The 20,336-nt window shown below is 41.0% G+C and overlaps 1 protein-coding gene across 1 annotated transcript in view; it reads left to right on the top strand.

Moving 5' to 3' along the window:
• The window catches only part of LOC126109548 (uncharacterized), a 358,294-nt gene that overhangs the window by 277,259 nt on the left and 60,699 nt on the right, over nt 1-20,336 (top strand). Inside the window, 5 exon segments of the mRNA XM_049914564.1 lie at nt 102-305; nt 7,755-8,017; nt 12,278-12,538; nt 14,713-15,089; nt 19,859-20,169. Coding sequence (XP_049770521.1) covers nt 102-305; nt 7,755-8,017; nt 12,278-12,538; nt 14,713-15,089; nt 19,859-20,169 — 1,416 coding nt within the window.

The raw sequence follows: 20,336 nt of genomic DNA, 5'->3' as shown, positions 1-20,336 counted from the left end.
ACACACACACACACACACACACACACACGTACCTTATCTTTACTATTTGAAACTTAGAAACATAAATTAGTGCGTGATGACAGTAGGCGATTCTCCGACAGGTAACAACAACACTGCACCGGCGATGCCGACGTCGACGGCAACAGGGGCAGCCCTGAAGAGCAGATCCCTGCCGGACCTGTGTCCACCCAGGAGGGGGGCACACGGCGGGGGGCGCTGCGTGCGGCTGTACGACGTGGGCGAGGGGGACCTCAGTCTGGTTCGCCTCTTCATGCGCCAGCGCACCGGCTCTAGCATCGCCACAGGTAGCATCCGGGGCCCATGTAGAATGTTTCCTGTTTTAATTTTTATGTATATTTCAGGCCTTACATCGGACCAGGGTTTCACAAACACAGTGTTGTTTGCATCATAGTTTTAGAAATGACAATAATTTTAATCTAATAAATTGCAATAATATGGTATTGATAGAATTAAAAATGATTTGATAGTATCTAATGCCAATGAGAGCTAAGATACAGATGAAGAACTAATAACATTACTACTCCAACTCCTACTCTTGCTGCTGATAATTTTAATACTCTTTCAGAAACTATGCACTAGAATAGCCTAGAAAAAATTACAGTATGCGTAAGAGTTAATAAACTGGAATGAATGCACGGCTTGACAAAAAAATCAACACCAAGGGCTCTAAAATGCATACCTCAAGAGCTATAACCATTTGTTCATGTTCACTACTGTGACACACATCCCTCTTACTGCCAGCTCTCCACTATCATGAACAGCGTACAGCATGCAGTAAACGTGAATTGTAATTATTATTGAAAACCACCTCAGCTGGATTGTTACACGTTTGTGTTACTGCTGGCTTCAGAACAATTATCCAAATATTCTGCCGCTTGCCTGGTGGGAGTACGGCGAGCACATATGACATGCCTGTATCAGTAAACGATGGAAACGTATGATCAATGGTCGGTTAGTGTGGTGGCTGGAGTCACACCATCTTCTCACTAATGCTTAGTGTGGGTTCCGCAAGTGCCACTTAGCGCTTGATCATCTCGTCACCCTGTTGACGTTCATCGTGAATAATTTTCTGCAGAAACGTCAAACGGTGGCCGTGTTCTTTGATTTGGAGAAAGCCTACGATACCTGTTGGCGGACAGGCATTCTACATACTATGCATATACGGAGTCTTCGCGGTCGTCTTCCCACTTTCATCTGCAAATTTTTAACAGACAGAGTTTTCCGGGTACCGTGTGGGTTCCTCCTTATCCCGCACCTTTTCACAGGAGAACGGGGTGCCTCAGGGCTCCGTACTGAGTGTTGTACTCTTCGCCATAGCCCTCGACCCAATTATGGGCTGCCTTCCAGCTGGCAATTCCGGCTCTTTTCGTTGATGACTTTGCTATTTATTGCAGGTCCCAGCGGACGTGTCTCCTGCAATGCTGTTTTCGATGTTGTCTCGACCGTCTCTGTTTGTGGGGTATCACAAATGGTTTCCGCTTTTCTGCTACCAAATCAGCTTGTGTCAACTTGTGGCAGTACAAAGCATTTCTTCCACGGTCCTTATGACTGGGCCAAAATGCTCTCCCATTCGTGGATGCAACAAAATTCTTATGTCTTACATTCGATAGGAAACTCAGTTGGTCTCTCCACGTGTTGTACCTGGCTGCACGCTGCACCTGGTCCCTCAATGTCCTTCGTGTGTCGAGTGGTACCTCTTGGGGAGCTGACCGGACTGTCCTCCTCTGCCTCTATCGATCTCTTGTCCGCTCCAAGTTGGATTATGAATGCGTTGTCTACTCCTCAGCACGGCCGCCTATCTTACGCCGTCTAAATACAATCCGCCCTTTGGGGATCCGTCTCGCCACTGGTGCCTTCCGTACTAGCCCAGTTGAGAGTCTATACGCAGAAGCTGGTGAACTACCACAGTCATACCGGCGCAGTAGGTATGCGTGTCAGCTTTCTTCCATACCAGGGCACCCAACCTTTGACCCTTTTTTTGATGACCTCCTTCAACTGCCAATACGAGATGCACGTTTCTCCTCTGCGGCCTCCCGGCGTCTGCTTTCGTCACCTGCTTCGGCAGCTGCAGTTCACACTTCCTGTCACTTTACGAATGGGGGAGAGCCCTTCACCACCTTGGCTCCAGGCACAGGTTTGCGTTCATTTTGACCTCAGCTCGTTCCCGAAAGATTCAACTTCCGAGCTGACCTATCGCTGCAAATTTCTTGAACTTCACTCACAACTTGCCGATAGCATATTTTTGTACACTGGTGGTTCCAAGTCCTCCCACGGTGTTGGCTGTGCTTTTGTCATTGGGGATGCTAAGTTTAAATACCGGCTTCTCGAGCAGTGCACAGTTTTTACCACGGAGATTTTTGCCCTCTATCAGGCTGTTCACTATGTCCAGAGGCACCAGCTCACTTGCTGTGTGATCTGCTCTGACTCCCTCAGTGCCCTTCAGAGTCTGGATGATCCAGATCCAGTCCACCCCATCGTTAAACGGTTCCAGGACTGCCTCAATTTGTTCCCGGATGGGGGAGCCCAAGTGCTGTTCATTTGGGTTCTTGGCCATGTTGGTGTGCCTGGGAATGACGCTGCTGATGTCGCAGTCCATCTCGGTCGGCCCGCCTCTTACTCTGTTCCTCTGCAAGATAATCATAATTTTCTCTATCGGCATATCGCGTCACTTTGGTGTGCGAGATGTGGCTTGTGTTTTAAGTTTTTTAAAAAGCAGTAATATGACAAAAGAGATTTGATTTTTACCTCACGGTCCGAGCACTCTATGGTTCTATATTGGGCGCTAATGACCTTAGATGTTTTGCACCCTAAACCCCCCACACCCACCCCAAAAAAATAAAAATAATAATAATAATAATAATAATAATAATAAACCCCGTGGAGGCCCGGGAAAAGAATAGGCCTCCGGTATGTTCTGCCAGTCGTAAAAGGCGACGAAAAGAACAAACCACTAATAGGGCTAACCCCCCTTTTAGTGTGATTAGTTGGTTCAGGACAGAACTAAAGAAGCCTCGGACAAGCGCCGTCATGGTTGGGGACGACGCTTGAACCCAATGCCCGCCCACAATGGTAACGACACTGCTAGCCAACTGGAAAATGATTTAAATCCAAATACAGGTGTTTTGCAGGATATGCTTCCTGCAATCACCCTAGAAGGAAAACAAAGGCAGAGGATGAGATGGTCAGGTGAAGTTAATCGACACCTCATGTTCTGTTATTACCAAGCAACAAACCTAGGAACCAACACAACTGGATACAGATCACAAGTATACACAACATTTATTACCAGATACCCAGAATTAAAATTTTTAACAGAACAACGACTAGCTGATCAGTTCCGTGTAATAATCAAAAATAACAGGATACCCCAGTCAGAATTAGAAAACATCAAACAACAAGTACAACAAATACTGGAACAAAATAATGTGCAATCAGAAGAAGAAAATACAGTAATGGACTCAAACATCCCAGAGCAAACAAACAAAGAACACCACGCATCAATTAAACAGTCAGAGGAAAACAAAATCTTAAGACAGCCACCAGAACAAGCACAAATAGAACACGAAGAGACACACACATTAGATATAGAAGAAAAATTTCAGCTGACATATATAGAATACAAAGACACAAATACAGACATTAGACCATTCTTGCATAGACCGCCAAATAACCCACAAGTCGAAACAACAATAACAACTATCATCACAATCATACACAACAAAATAAATGAAAACACAACTATGGAAGAGTTACAACTACTGGTTTATATAGGAGCACTCACTACACTAAATATACACACTAGGCAGAGATCAGAACCAACCAACACACAGAAGAAACCCACAAAACCAGCATGGCAACACAGGTTACAGATCAGAATAGAAAAACTGAGAAAAGACATCGGACAGCTAACACAATTTATAGGAAATGAAATGTCAGGAAAAAAAAAAGAAAAAGGTTAGGTAAAATCTCACAACAAGAAGCGATAGAGCAATTAAATGAAAAGAAACATAAATTACAAGCATTGGCCAAACGAATTAGAAGATACAAAAAAAAGTGAAAATAGAAGGAAACAAAACCAAACATTCAACACAAACCAAAAGAAATTTTACCAGACAATAGATAACACACACATAACAGACATGGAACACTTCTGGAGCAACATATGGTCAAACCCGGTACAACATAACAGGCATGCACAGTGGATACAAGCAGAAACAGATACATACAAGATGATATCATAAATGCCTGAAGTGATAATTTTGCAGCATGAAGTCACCCAAGCAATTAATTCTACTCACAATTGGAAAGCCCCTGGAAAAGATAAAATAGCAAATTTCTGGCTAAAGAAGTTCATCAACACATTCACTTCTAACTAAATTATTTAACAGTTACATTGCAGACCCATACACATTCCCTGATACACTTACGCATGGAATAACTTATCTGAAACCTAAAGATCAAGCAGACACAGCAAACCCACCTAAATATCACCCCATAACATGCCTACCAACAATATACAAAATATTAACTTCAGTCATTACACAGAAATTAATGACACATACAACACAGAACAAAATTATAAATGAAGAACAAAAAGGCTGTTGCAAAGGAGCACGAGGATGTAAAGAGCAACTGATAATAGATGCAGAGGTGATATATCAAGCTAAAACTAAACAAAGGTCGCTACACTACGCATACATTGATTACCAAAAAGCTTTTGATTGTGTACCCCACTCATGGTTACTACAAATATTGGAAATATACAAAGTAGATCCTAAATTGATACAGTTCCTAAACATAGTAATGAAAAATTGGAAAACCACACTTAATATCCAAACAAATTCAAATGATATCACATCACAGCCAATACAGATTAAGCGTGGAATATACCAAGGAGACTCATTGAGTCCTTTCTGGTTTTGCCTTGCTCTGAACCCACTATCCAACATGCTAAGTAAACCAAATTATGGATATAGTATTACTGGAACATACCCACACAAAATCACACATTTGCTATACATGGATGATCTAAAACTACTGGCAGCAACAAATCAACAACTCAACCAATTACTAAAGATAACAGAAGTATTCAGCAATGATATAAATATGGCTTTTGGAACAGACAAATGTAAGAAAAATAGCATAGTCAAGGGAAAACACACTAAACAGGAAGATTACATATTGGATAACCACAGCGACTGCATAGAAGCGATGGAAAAAACAGATGCCTGTAAATATGTAGGATACAGACAAAAAATAGGAATAGATAATACAAATATTAAAGAAGAACTAAAAGAAAAACATAGACAAAGACTAACAAAAATACTGAAAACAGAATTGACAGCAAGAAACAAGACAAAAGCTATAGATACTTATGCTATACCAATATTGACCTATTCATTTGGAGTAGTGAAATGGAGTAACACAGACCTAGAAGCACTCAATACACTTACACGATCACAATGCCACAAATATAGAATACATCACATACATTCAGCAACAGAAAGATTCACATTAAGCAGAAAGGAAGGGGATTCGCTGACATAAAAAACCTACATTATGGACAGGTAGACAATTTAAGAAAATTCTTTCTAGAACGAGCAGAAACTAGCAAAATACACAAAGCAATCACTCATATAAATACATCGGCTACACCACTGCAATTTCATAACCACTTCTACAACCCTTTAGATCACATAACATCAACAGATACGAAGAAAGTAAATTGGAAAAAGAAAACACTACATGGCAAGCACCCGTATCATCTAACACAGCCACACATCAATCAAGACGCATCCAACACATGGCTAAGAAAAGGCAATATATACAGTGAGATGGAAGGATTCATGATTGGAATACAGGATCAAACAATAAACACCAGATATTACAGTAAGCATATTATTAAAGATCCCAATACCACAGCAGATAAATGCAGACTTTGCAAACAACAAATAGAAACAGTAGATTACATCACAAGCGGGTGTACAATACTAGCAAATACAGAATACCCCAGAAGACATGACAATGTAGCAAAAATAATACATCAACAGCTTGCCTTACAACATAAACTTATAAAACAACACGTTCCCACATACAAGTATGCACCACAAAATGTACTGGAGAATGATGAATACAAATTATACTGGAACAGAACCATTATAACAGATAAAACGACACCACATAAAAAACCTGACATCATACTCACCAATAACAAGAATAAATTAACACAACTAATCGAAATATCCATACCCAATACCACAAATATACAGAAGAAAACAGGAGAAAAAATTAAAAAATACATCCAACTGGCTGAGGAAGTCAAGGACATGTGGCATTAGGATAAAGTTGACATTATACCAATTATACTGTTAACTACAGGAGTCATACCACACAATATCCACCAGTACATCAATGCAATACAGCTACATCCAAACTTATATATACAACTACAGAAATCTGTAATTATTGATACATGTTCAATGACCCGAAAGTTCCTAAATGCAATGTAACATATACCGTACAGTTAAAAGGAAGTCACACTTGATCAAGGTCCGCGTCACTTTCCATTTTTGACCAGACATAACGTCTGAGAAAAGAAAGAAAGGATAATAATAATATGATGATGATGATGATGATGATGATGATGATCCGGGCTTGTGGAAAACAAAGTACCTTGTCAATTTGGGAAAGTCTACAGTGGGCCATTGGGCAGACTCCGTGCAAAATAAATCAGATGTGCACAGAAAATTGTCACTCACATTTTGCAGCCCATGTAGGTCATAGTCAAGCATTGTATTTCCAAATGACGTTCTACGGAGTGTTCTGACACAAAAATTTTGGAGTATGATCATAAGGAATCTGTGGAAATACATTTGGTGGAAAACCTTATTAATCAGGATGGCAGCTTTTAGTTGCCTAAGACGTGGGACGTGGTCATTTCTTTACATTGTGCAGACAAACAAAATTACACATCCAGTGCCTCCAATAACAGTTAATTCTGTAAATTTAACCACCAAATTTTAACTCCATGCGTGTGTAATTTGTTACTACTCGCACGTCATCTATCACCGTAGTAGCTCAGATGCATCACAGTTCAACAGAAGACACTCGTGCAGCAGAGATCTATGAATGTATAGGATTCCACCAGTCTTGGATATAAACATTGTGATAAAATTCACTAACATGGCTGCCTGGTTGTCAACCAAAATAGCGAGTCAAGAAGTTTACAACTTTTGGCTGCAGTCCCAAAATCTCGTGGAATAATAATGTTATTACTAAAATTAAACAAGTTTGTTTCTGCTCAAAGCCGCCATTTTTTAATTTTTAATTGCTCTTGTAGTGTCGAATATTACTAATCTTCAGGCAGAAATCTCGCATCCAAATACACACACACTCGTACAAGCAGACAAAAATAATGACCCTTTATATGTTCTCCCACATTTGTCTTGTCCCTCTTGACTGTTGGAAAACAGATGTGATAGATAGACCCTAACTTCAAAGGCAACTGAAAGCAGAAATGACTGTTTTCGATGATTATGTGAGGGCTTTGGATCTGTCCCACATCGAATTATTATTAAAAGGTTCACTACTCCGTAAGTGTACCGTAACTGTGATCAACTTATTGCAGAGGTGACTGAGAAGAGAAAGGTAGACTGCAGAACACACTCACCACACTGATGTACATTATTTAATTTGAAAACGTCTTCCATGTGTGGGTGGTGCTAATTTTTCAGATAGCTGCAGCCAGTCGGAATCGGGAGCGAGCGGAAGTAACCATCGCTGCTCACTGAACGACTGCAGCGTGTGCTGCTACAACAACAACCGCAGCAACAACATCATCAGTGGCAGTACCGATGCCATCCGGTCGGTTGCGGACAACGGCAACAGGAATACCGAGTGCATCAAGGCGGCAGACCCCCGAGTCGACAACTGGGTGCGTGTGGGGAATGTCACAGGTGGTGAAGAGTACTCGACGTGCTGCTTTGAAGACAGCCTGGTAAGTATCGTGTTGTAGACTACCGACACTCTGAGGTGACTTCTACAGATTCGGGAATTTTCAATTTTAGTATAATAACATGCAGAGCATAAATTAATTATTCGTGTGAGCAACAGTGTCACATTTTATTGCATTGCGGTCACCGATCCAGTAATCTAAGGGGAGAACTGAGGTTGAACAGCCTGCTGTCCTCGTGCTATCAGATGGTGACCAGCTAACCCTGTGCTTTATCAGGGGAAGCCAGAAAGCTTAATCTCCATTTAGTTACCTCATCAGCATGACGATCTGTCACGCTAAGAGGCCCTGGGTTCGATTCCCGGCTGGGTCAGAGACTTTCTCCGCTCAAGGACTGAGTGCTGTGTTGTCCTCATTGTCATTTCATCATCATCATCAGTGGAAGGCAACAGGAAACTGCCACTGGAATCACTTCCCTAGATGCTCATGCGGTGGACCTCTCTGACGAGGATTCCCCCATGACAAGACCTGCCGTAAGGTAGAACGCAAAATTAAGTAGTTACCTAATGCTGTGTACACCCTTCTGCCTCGAGCAACTTCTGCTACCTGGCAGAACCACGACTGGGCATATTTGCTGAAACCTCTCCCCCTTCCCCTATTGCATTGCTGTACAAGGTTCATATTCTTAAGGCGTGTTTACAAAGAGAGCGAAACATGCTCTGCAACAGTGTTCACAGCTACTACGGGACTACAGATGTTCTCAACATGTCAACACAAAAACAGTGTTCAGCAATGTAGGGAAAGATAGATTGCTACTTACTGTTAAGGTGACACATAACATTGCAGACGGGCACAATCAAAACGCTTACACAAAGCTTGTGGCCACAGTGTTCGTCAGCAAAAGAGGAACACACCATCCGTACACACAAGCGAGCACACCTGACAGACACATGCCCACCAAGTCCGGCAGCTTTGGCCAGAGCTCGAGCTGCAATGTAATGCGTCAAATTTACAGTAAGCAGCAATCTCTGTTTCCATACATTCTTGATATTCCTACCTGGAGTTTCCGCTGTTCATAAACAGTGTTCCATGGCTGTGTCGGTACAGATCAAAGGAACACTGTTTCTGGTCTGCTACCACAAAATACCACTATGCAGCACTAGTGTTTATGCTTCACAAACTACAGTAACTGTTTCAGATAAAGCTTTCTTCGAAATCTGGAATAAATATGTAGGGCTTTTGATAGAAATCACCAGTTGCCAAAAACCAATGAATAACAGCAAGTCTGTTCTTCGCAGGGGTTGCTTTTCTGAAATTTGTGTCTTTCTTTCAAACAAATGGCCCTACTATATTCGTCAGAGTTTCAGAATTGGACGGAAATATCCTAGTGACATTATGAACAACAGAACAGTCTTTCAGATTCATGATGTCATTCCTGTCCCGTCTTATGTAGTACCAGTAAACTCCAAATCCCTTAAAGAATCGAACTCTCATGTATAAAACAGCTTCAGATATATGATTAATTTACAAATATTTTACATAAGTGTGAGAAGAAGTTTAGAAACATCTTGAAATTATGCTTAAAGTTTGTTGGAAGTCGTTAAGTGCTCTCAGTGGGAAAAAACTGATTGAATATAGTCTGGGTATATGCACTTCATTTTAAACGAAGGCAAGATTTTTCGAGCATCGAAACGTCTGACGCCCTATCTCCTGAACTGTGTTTTGCACGATGATAAAGTTGTGCAGGTACATTCAGTGGTATGTGCGGATACCGTCTGCAAACTGTGTTGCAAACATAGTCAGTAATAAATTAAAACACCATCTCTGAAGCTGAAGTTTTATTGCAGGAGCAGCGAAAATCGATGTGGGACAAACTTTTTTCGTTTCATCATTTTGTGGGATAATCGGGGAGGAAAAGTTTCACAAACATTTGAAATTTTGTGTAAAGTCTGTTGGAAGTTGCTAAGTTTTCTCACTCTACCAGTGATGACTACCTATGTCTCTTTCTTCATGTGTTTATTTTGTCGAGTATTATTAACGTGGCGCCATAGATCTTTAGGTCTTCCTCTTCTGTTATTATTTTGTAGCTCTTATGCGAGTAGACAATTTGAAGTGTGAGCTGAAAGTTCAGTGTAGCAGACAATGCAAATACGTATGTAGAGGTGTTTGTCACAAGTGCAGAAAGGGATGCAAACAACGAATGTGGTTGCTGAGGTGTAGCTGACTTTGGTGTAAGAATGTTGCAAAGAGAGACGTGTTTTTAAACTCTGTGCAAACACATCTTTGACGTATGCAGTGCCTTATCGCTGATAATAGTGTGCTCATACTTGCCCTTATGTCTGAAAGTAAGTGCACATCATGTATCATGTGTTGATAATTATTAGAAGAGTAGGCATAGTAGCTTTATAACCTAAAAATCATTATTGGGGTGAGAAAATATCTGTTCATGTGTTGTCAAACGATTTGCTAATTTTTCTTGGGTGGGGTTACCGGGCAAACAAAAATATTTTTAAAAGATTCATAGTGGCATTCAGGTATTTTCAAATTAAATGCAGCAGAAGTTTCATTCATTAGTGCATCAAATTTTTTAGATATGTCATTGTTGAGGTTTTCAGTCTGAAAACTGGTTTGATGCAGCTTGCCATGGTAGTCTGTCCTTTGCAACTTTTATGTGTGCGTACTTACAGGATATTGTTTTCGAGACTTGTGCTACCTCTACAATTTTTACCTGACCCTTCAGTTACCAAGTAGATGATTCAATCAACCAATCCCTTCTTTTGATCAGATTGTGCTGCAAATGTTTTCCCCAGTTTGGTTCAGTACCTCTTCATTACATATCCGATCTACCCATTCAATTTTCAACATTCTCCTGGCACCATATTTTGAAAGCTTCTGTTATCTCTTAACTGAACTGCTTATCCCCCACATTTCACTCCTGTAGAAGGCTGCACTGAAGATAAATACCTCCAGAAATTTAAATTTATATTCAGTATTACCAAATTCTTTTCCAGTAATGATTTTCTTGTTGTTTATAGTATTTTTTATATCCATTGTCACTTATTTTACTGTCCCAATAGCAAAATCTGTGTACTAATTTCAGTATCTCATTTCTTAATGTAATTCCATTCTATGAGCATCACCTTATTTAAACTGTATTCCATCAGGCTTATTTTGCTTTGTTGATGTTAATCTTACAACCTGTTTCCGTGGTACTGCGTATTCCTTTCAACAGTTCTTCCAAGTCCTTTGCCATATCTCAGGAAATTACAATACGATCAAGAAACCACAGTGTGTTTATTTCTTCTGCTTGAACTGTAATTTCCTTTTCAGATTTCTCTTTGGTTTCCTTTACTGCTTCCTAAGGTACAGAGTGAATAATATTGTGGATAGGCTACAAACCTGTCTCACTCCCTGTTCAACTACTGCTTCACTTTAATGGCCTTTATAACTCCTATAACTGCAACATGGTTTTGCATCTGAGATGTAGATAACCTTTATCTCCCTGTATTTTATTTGTGCTACCTTTAAAATTTAAAGAGTGTAGTCCAGTCAGCATTGTTGAACACTTCCGCTAAATCTGTAATTGCCATAGAATTAGATTGCATTTCTTCTACCTATCTTCTAACATGAGTCATAGGGTCAGTATTCCCTCTTCTGTTTTTGCATTTATTCTGGAACTATGATTAACCTTCCTCAGTGTTGGCTTCTAGATTTTACATTTTTCTGTTAATAATTTGTGAGTATTTTGCAGCCATGACTTATTATCAGACATAAATTCTTGTCCTTAAACGAATTGTCTCCGTTAGCTGGGCACGTGATGTTTCCGGCAACATTTTTGTATATAAAGTTAAAATATTGCACACATTGACTGTTTGATAACAGCTGCTATAACAACATCTGAACCCTTTTAAACAGCTGCAGGCACCATATACGATATTTTGATTATGTTTGTACATTAAAAAATGCCTGAAATACATATACTCAGCTAATGGATGGGCCATATGATGACATATAAATACTGTGAGATATTTTTAAGTCTGATAGATGCTAAAGCAAGAAATATTCATTCTGTCACGCCTGAAATTGCAAATGTCGAAATTTAAAAATAAAATCGTGCAATTTGTTCGTCTGTATTAGATTTGTATTGTTGCCACCTGCCGTTTGCTTACTGTTCCTGTCTAATATTAACTGTTATATAATATACCTGTAGAGCTTTTTGTGACTGCTTCTATGAATAATTGTTAAGTCCGTTCTGTACATACTTTCCTCCAGTGTTGCAACACTATATCGCTCCATTTTGTGCAGGTCGGGCCTCCGGTGAAAGACGGCACCGTGCACCAACAGCAGCAGCCGGAGCTGATAAGGGAGGAGACGGAGGAGTCGGAGAGCTCCTCCTCGGTGGAACAGCTCTCGGAGAGTGTGTCCAAGCTGGAGGAGTACGTCCCCGTGTCGCTGCCGGTCCAGATCCCGCCCGCCCTCGACCACATCCGCTGCCACGACAACAACAACGGCAGCCGGGCACTCGAAGAGAGGGCGACACAGACTAGCGTCATCCAGTCTCGCAATGTGAGTCCGCTGCTTCACTGTAGTCCAACGCCTGACTCCTCCTGTGTTACAGTTGTCATTTATATGCCTCCGTTTTGCTCCTGCCTGTTTGCTTATGTCATCAGCCCACCTTATTCTAGGACATCTTCCCAGTCTTTTCTTACCTCTAGGAAATGATCTGTTCATTTGACTATATGTCCTCCAGACTTGTGTTTCGTGAAGAAGAAGAAGAAGAAGAATAGTTTGGAATGACTCAAGTTCTACATATGCAGGCAGAAGAAGCAACTGCTGGCTACTTCTGAAGTATACTAACAACAAATTATGACTAGTGCTAATGTACTCAAACTTCCAATTATAGTAATTACTTCTAGAGTACTTATATGTGTATATTAGATGAAAAATACCTGTTTTGAAAAAAGGCCACTATTCCTCATCCTACAGTACTCAGCTGCCGTTATTGTCCAATACCTCAAACAAAACACATTACACTACAAGCTATCTACGTACTGGGAAAATCAGATTGTATCGGATACAAATATTAGTTGGGAATGTAAATTCTGCTGAGTCCAGGTATTCAGATACATTGTAGAAGAACTGGCTAGTGAGGTTTCTTTTATTTTTTTGTTAAATATTTAGGGATTCTAAATTTCCTACCTGATGTCTGCTGGCAGGCAGCTTTAGACTTTTGCACCAAAGTATAAAGGTCCATTTTGAAACCTTGAGAGTGATACATAACCTGTGTACAAAATTTCTACTTCTAGTATTGTGGTTGTGAATTGCAGAGTTCATCCTGAATTCACCCATGTTCTTAACCACATACATCAATACGGAGTATGTTTATTGTCATGGAAGTGTAAGAATCTTTATGTACCTGAAAAGGTGTCTGTGAGGTTTTCGATTATCAAATGTGCACAATATTTTCATTTCACAATTTTATAGAATTAACTCTTTTGATGTGGAAATTATTCACTCATTGGTGTTATAAAACACTGTCAAATTTGAATCAGTAACGACTATGAGGCCCGCAGTGAATGGATCGTGTCTGTATGCACTTGTCGTGCAGTATTTATTTTGCCTGTGATGTTATGGTAGCAGTGCAGGCACATGCCCGTGATTGTAAAGTTATATAAACAGGTTTAGTTATGACATTGATTCAGGTGTCATTGTGAAGAGCTTGTGGACCACTACTAGCACCCAAAGTGAGAAAATAAAAATATTTGCTGGAATGTAAGTGAAAATCAGTATTATTGAAAACTACAAAGTAGTGGAAGGTGTTCTCAAATGACTTGTAAATACACTCGGAGAAGAGAAAACGCAAGTCAGAGGAAATCTCGCTTCGAAAGGAATCCGTAAATCCTAAAAAGTTCACTGCCAAACAAATGTGAGAACTAGTAAGAGGTTTTGAATATAAGCACCTAAAATGTCACACATTTCACAGATAATGTTACAGGCAGTCATTCGTCAATATATTGTAGAAATATATTCACAAAATAATACACACTGGCACTCCGTTCTTCTCTGCTTTGCACACAGAGTAGTGGTAATCGAATACAGTTTTGTACAGCGCGCATCTGAGATTGCGCGGCCCGTAATGCGAACCGTTACGTCTGACCCTGTTGCGCAACTGACTAGACAGACTGAATCACTTCACTTTGCATTGCACTTTCAGCTGGAGGCGAAGGTGCACTGAGTAAGTCGTTTGAATATCGTTATCCTAATGTTAATAAAAAGTGTTCTTAGCTTGAGATCTGAAATAAGTTGTTTAAACATTGCTATTGAGAGTGTATTCAGCATGATAAAAGTTCAATCTGAATTATACTTTATCAGATATTAATAGACAAATCTTAGAAGTTTGGTGTGCTGGTCCTGTGTCGGCCGAAAGTCACATTATCCTCCTCCTCCTAAACTGGTGCAATTTCTCATAGAATTGGTAGTCACTGTAATATCTCTTCTCTGACACCCACCCCATTTCTTACGTCGCATCTCCGATATTGTAGTCTCGGCTAAACTCCGGAGCAAATCTCGGCACGGAATCTTACGGCTCCAAAGCCAGAAAAACCTCCTTTGGGTCCACATAAATTGCACCTTGTAATTTAATGTCCACTAATGACGCCCACACCCTGACTATACTGATCGGGTAACCTCTGCACCCGAACACCAGTCGGTACAGCATCGAGTGTGACGACACCCCACAGGTGGCCGCGGGTACGCCGCCGTCACCGCGCACGCTGAGCCGCGCGGTGCAGACGTTGGCAGAACACAAGCGGCGCACGTGGGTGCTGTTCCCCAACTACACGCTGCCCGACCTGGCGTTCCTCCGCAAGCACCGGCACAGGGAGCTCGACTTCCTGCTGGCCCCCCAGAAGGTCGACACCGCCGCAACTGTCGCCGTCGGCGCGACCGGCGGCAAGAGGCGGCCGCGGCCGCTGTCGTGTGACGACGTCGAGGCGCTCCGGAGGAAGGGCTTCGCCCACGTCAGGGACCGCGACTCGCTCGCCGTCCTGCTGCCGCGGGAGTACCGCCGCCTGCTCGAGGAGCCGGACACTAACAAGGCTGTCACTTCGGATTCCAGGTTGGTGGAGAAACAGTAGCAGGTTGGTACCTTGTCTGCTAAAAACCTGGAAAACTGGGAGTTCTCAGGGAAAATGAGTTTACGGCATTACTGGATAAGTTTGTAAAACCTCGGTGGAATTCTGAGACACTCTAGGGTATGTTGATCTGTTTCTTGATGAAAAAAAATATTTGGACAAATTTTGTTACAAATCATTCTTAAAATTCTGCTTCGGAAACAATTGGTTGTGAGTATGTCGTGCTGTAAGGATCCTGCTATAAAGAATAAATGCGAGGTGGTTTCTGGAATGTTCCACACCCGAATCACACTAGAATTGACATTTTTTGGGGAAGTAGATGTAGATGTAGAAGTTTTCTACGTATTCAGAACAAATATTTAATTCTTAGTAAACTAAAAAGATACTTTCGGTACACAGCAGTGTAAAATGTTGTTTAAAATTACTATACCACCAACTCCAGATAAACACCTATAGTTCTTGTGTTTAATTATTATAGTTGTTCTCCGTTTTTATTGGACATTGTTTCCAAGTAGCACATTACTTAAAATTGGAAATAACGCTATGAAATAAATATAGTTTCAACCACAGTTCATGTATTTCACAAATAATTCTCAACCATAAAGACCACATGTCTTATCCCATTGTCATAGAGAGAGAGCGAAAGTGTGAATACTTCTATTACAAAAGAAATCAGGATCATAGACATCTGTTTTCATAGACAGTTCCTTCTTTTCATTGAGAGATTCACATTCAAATTACTTGGACGAAAGGACAAGCATGTTCCTCGAAAGTCGTCATAAAAGTAAAAGAATTCTACTTATTACTTGCTTAATCTGCAAGGTACAGCACAAGTCATATAAGGAAAGGTGAAGAAAAAAAACTGAGTTGTTGGAAGGATGACCAATCACAGCTACCTCCATTGTGTTCCTTGGGAATCATGTTAGTGGTCCGTGGATTCTCCAGCTTCTTTTCTGCAATGCACAATTGGGAGTGTATTTGCACATCAGAATTTCAGATACCATTGAATTTTGTCATTCACACAGAAATAAAAGTGGATTTCTTGAATGCTTATAAAATATAAATACAGCTCCGAATTTGAACACGTGTTTTGCAGATCAGTATTTAATATTAATGTTTTGGTTCTTTTTTCCTAATTTCCATGAAAAGTGGTCTTGTGCACAGACTTTCTCACATTGTCATTCTTGAAGTCAGCTATGACTATACAGTGAAGAGTGATTTCAGATGGGGTATGTCGTTGTGGTCTTCACCCCAGAAACTGGTTTGATGCAGCCCTCCATGCTACCCTATCCTTTGCAAGCTTCATCTCCAAGTACCTACTGCACCCTACATCCTTCTGAATCTGCTTAGTGTATTCATCTCTTGGTCTCCCTCTATGATTTTTACCCTCCACGCTGCCCTCCAATACTAACTTGCCACAAATTCCTCTTCTTCCCAACTCTACTCAGTACCTCCTCATTAGTTACATGATCTACCCATTTAATCTTCAGCATTCTTCTGTAGCACCACATTTCGAGAGCTTCTAGTCTCTTCTTGTCTAAACTATTTATCGTCCTTGTTTCACTTCCATACATGGCTACACTCCGTACAAATACTTCTCTAAAAGATTTCCTGACACTGAAATCTATACTTGATTTAACAAATTTCTCTTCTGCAGAAACACTTTTCTTGCCATAGGCAGTCTACATTTTATATCCTCTCTACTTCGACGATTGTCGGTTATTTTGCAGTCCCAAATAGCAAAAACCACCTACTACTTTAAGTGTCTCTTTTCCTAATCTAATTCCCTCAGCATCACCCGACTTAATTCGACTACATTCCATTATCCTCGTTTTGCTTTTGTTGATGTTCATCTTACATCCTCCTCTCAAGACACTGTCCATGTCGTTCAACTGCTCTTCCAGGTCCTTTGCTGTGTCTGCCAGAATTACAATGTCATTGGCAAATCTGAAAGTTTCTATTTCTTCTCCATGGATTTTAATTCCTTCTCCAAATTTTTCTGCTTGTTCAATACGTAGATTGAATAACATCGGGGATTTGCTACAGCCCTGTCTCACTCTACTCCCAACCACTGCTTCCCTTTCATGCCCCTCGACTCTTATAACTGCCATCTGGTTTATGTACAAATTGTGAACAGCCTTTCGCTCCTTGCAATTTACCCCTCTCACCTGTAGAATTTGAAAGTGTGTCTGCCAGTCAACACTGTCAAAAGCTTTCTCTAAATCTACAAAACCTAGAAATGTAGGTTTGCCTTTCCTTAATCTATGATCTAAGGTAAGTCGTAGGGTCAGTATTTCCTCACATGTTCCAACATTTCTACGGAGTCCAAACTGATCTTCCCCGAGATCAGCTTCTACCAGGTTTTTCCATTCGTCTATAAAGAATTCGTGTTAGTACTTTGCAGCCGTGGCTTACTAAACTGATAGTTTGGTAATTTTCACACCTGTCATCATCTGTTCTCTTTGGGATTGGAATTATTATATTCTTCTTTAAGTCTGAGGGTATTTTGTCTGTCTCGTACATCTTGCTCACCAGATGGTAGAGTTTTGTCATGGCTGGCTCTCCCAAGGCTTTCAGTAGCTCTAATGGAATGTTGTCTACTCCTGGGGCCTTGTTTCAACTCAGGTCTTTCAGTGGTCTGTCAAACTCTTCACGCAGTATCGTATCTCCCATTTCATCTACATCCTCTTCCATTTCCATAATATTGTCCTCAAGTCCATCACCCTTATATAGACCCTCTATATACTCCTTCTACATTTCTGCTTTCCCCTTTTTTTTTTTTAGAACTGGTTTCCACCTGAGCTCTCGATATTCATACAAGTGGTTCTCTTTTCTCCATACGTCTCTTTAATTTTCCTGTAGGCAGGCTAACCCTAGTGATATATGCCTCTACATCTGGCCTCCAGCCATCTCTGCTTAGTCGTTTTGCTCTTCCTGTCGATCGCATTTTTTAGACGTTTTTATTCCTTTTTACCTGCTTCGTTTACTGCATTTTTACATTTGCTCCTTTCATCAATTAAATTCAGTATCTCTGCTGTTGCCCAAAGATTTCTACCAGTCCTCGTCTTTTTACCTACTTGATCCTCTGCTGCCTTCACTACTTCATCTCTCAAAGCTACCCATTCTTCTTCAACTGTATTTCTTTCCCCCAGTCTTGTCAATCGTTCCCTAATGCTCTCTCTGATACTCTCTACAACCTCTGGTTCTGTCAGTTTATCCAGGTCCCAACTCCTTAAATTCCCACCTTTTTGCAGTCTCTTCAATTTTAAATCTACAGTTCATAACCAACAGATTGTGGTCAGAGTCCACATCTGCCCCTGGAAGTGTCTTACAATTTAAAATCTGATTCATAAAACTCTGCCTTACCATTTTATACTCTATCTCCAGGCCTCTTCCACGATCCAACATTCTTTCATGGTTTTTAAACCATGTGTTAGCTATGATTAAATAATGCTCTGTGCAAAATTCTACCAGGCGCATTCCTCTTTCATTCCTTACTCCCAGTCCATATTCACCTACTACTTTTCCTTCTCTTCCTTTTCCTACTATTGAATTCCAGACCCTCATGACCATTAAATTTTCATCCCTCTGCACTATCAATAATTTCGTTTACCTCATCCTGTATTTTTTCAATCTCTTCATCTGCAGAACTAGTTGGCATACATACCTATACTACTGTGGTATACGTGTCTGTCGTGTCTATCTTGGCCACCACAATACATTCACTGTGCCATTTGTAGTAGCTTACCCGCGAGACTATTTCCTTATTGATTATTAAACCTACTCTTGTGTTACCCCTATTTGATTTTGTATTTATAACCCTGTATTGACCTGACCAGAAGTCTTGTTCCTCATGTCACTGAACTTCACTAATTCCTACTATATCCGACTTTAATCTATCCATTTCCGTTTTTAAATTTTCTAACGTAGCTGCCCAATTAAGGCATCTGACATTCCACGCTCCGATCCGCAGAACGCCAGTTTTGTTTCTGCTGATAACGATGTCCTCCTGAGTAATCCCCATCTGGAGATCCGGATGGGGGACTATTTCACCTCTGGAATATTTTACCCAAGGGGACACCATCATCATTTAACCATACAGTAAAGCTGCATGCTTTCGGGAAAAATTAAGGCTGTATTTTCCTCTTGCTTTCAACTGGTTGCAGTACTAGCACAGCAAGGCCGTTTTGGTTAATGTTAAAAGACCATATCAGTCAATCATCCAGACTGTTACCCCTGCAACTACTGAAAAGGCTGCTGCCCCTCTTCACGAACCACACGTTTGTCTGGCCTCTCAACAGATACCCCTCCATTGTGGTTGCACCTATAGTACGGATATCTGTATCGCTGAGGCACGCAAGCCTCCCTACCGACGGCAAGGTCCATTGTTCATTGGGATGGGGGTATTAATACATATACTTAAGGATATCATACAGTGCTAGCGAATGCTGGTTTATGACAGTAACAAAAGGGGTGGCAGTTATTGGTAAAATTGTGAATTGTAGTTGAACTTGGAATAATGACTAGTATATGATGTGGTAACTCAAAGCGCTTAATTACAACATAAATTGTTTCAGGGATATCTGAAATTTCAAACTAGAAAAAGCCAGAAAACTCGAGGGAGGAAAAGTGTTACATTGAAACATCTGACACCCAGTGTCGACGAACTAGTACCCCAACCAGTGTGCCGACTAACTTGTATTTTATACAGATCAGTTTCGAGCGGTTACCGATGTCGTATCTCACCTCACAGCTCCCACCCGTCATCGGGATTCCGCGGCTCCTCGACACTGCTGAGTGACTCAAACCCGCTGCTGGTGTACCGCTACGAGAGTGAGTGCTCGGTCCAGCAGCAGCTGCAGCAACACAAGAAGAAGGCGGAGGGCAAGGTGTCACCGCCCGCACTCAGCAAGCGTGGCATCTTGCGCCAGCAGCAGAAGGAAGACGGCACCGGCCGCCACCACCGCCACCGTCACCATCGCCACCATCACCTGCGGAAGCCGCCACCGCCACCTCTGGACCCGGATAAAGACCTCTGTGATGACGAAGAAGACTTTGATGAAGGTAGGGAAAGAGATGTGACAAAATTGTGATATCGTAGCATAAAACTTGAGGGGATTGAAAATATTGTAAATTTTCACAATAAAATATTAGTAAAACTTATGCTTCAAGTTGTAGTAAGAAACCAGAAGTGCCTTAATTACTAAGACAGGAATTATTGCTTTTTTAAT

Source organism: Schistocerca cancellata, chromosome 12 (assembly GCF_023864275.1).
Source record: "Schistocerca cancellata isolate TAMUIC-IGC-003103 chromosome 12, iqSchCanc2.1, whole genome shotgun sequence".
In the NCBI taxonomy this organism is placed as follows: domain Eukaryota; kingdom Metazoa; phylum Arthropoda; class Insecta; order Orthoptera; family Acrididae; genus Schistocerca; species Schistocerca cancellata.
The sequence above is the reverse complement of the archived record's forward strand: the minus strand, read 5'-3'. Positions and strand labels throughout refer to the sequence as shown.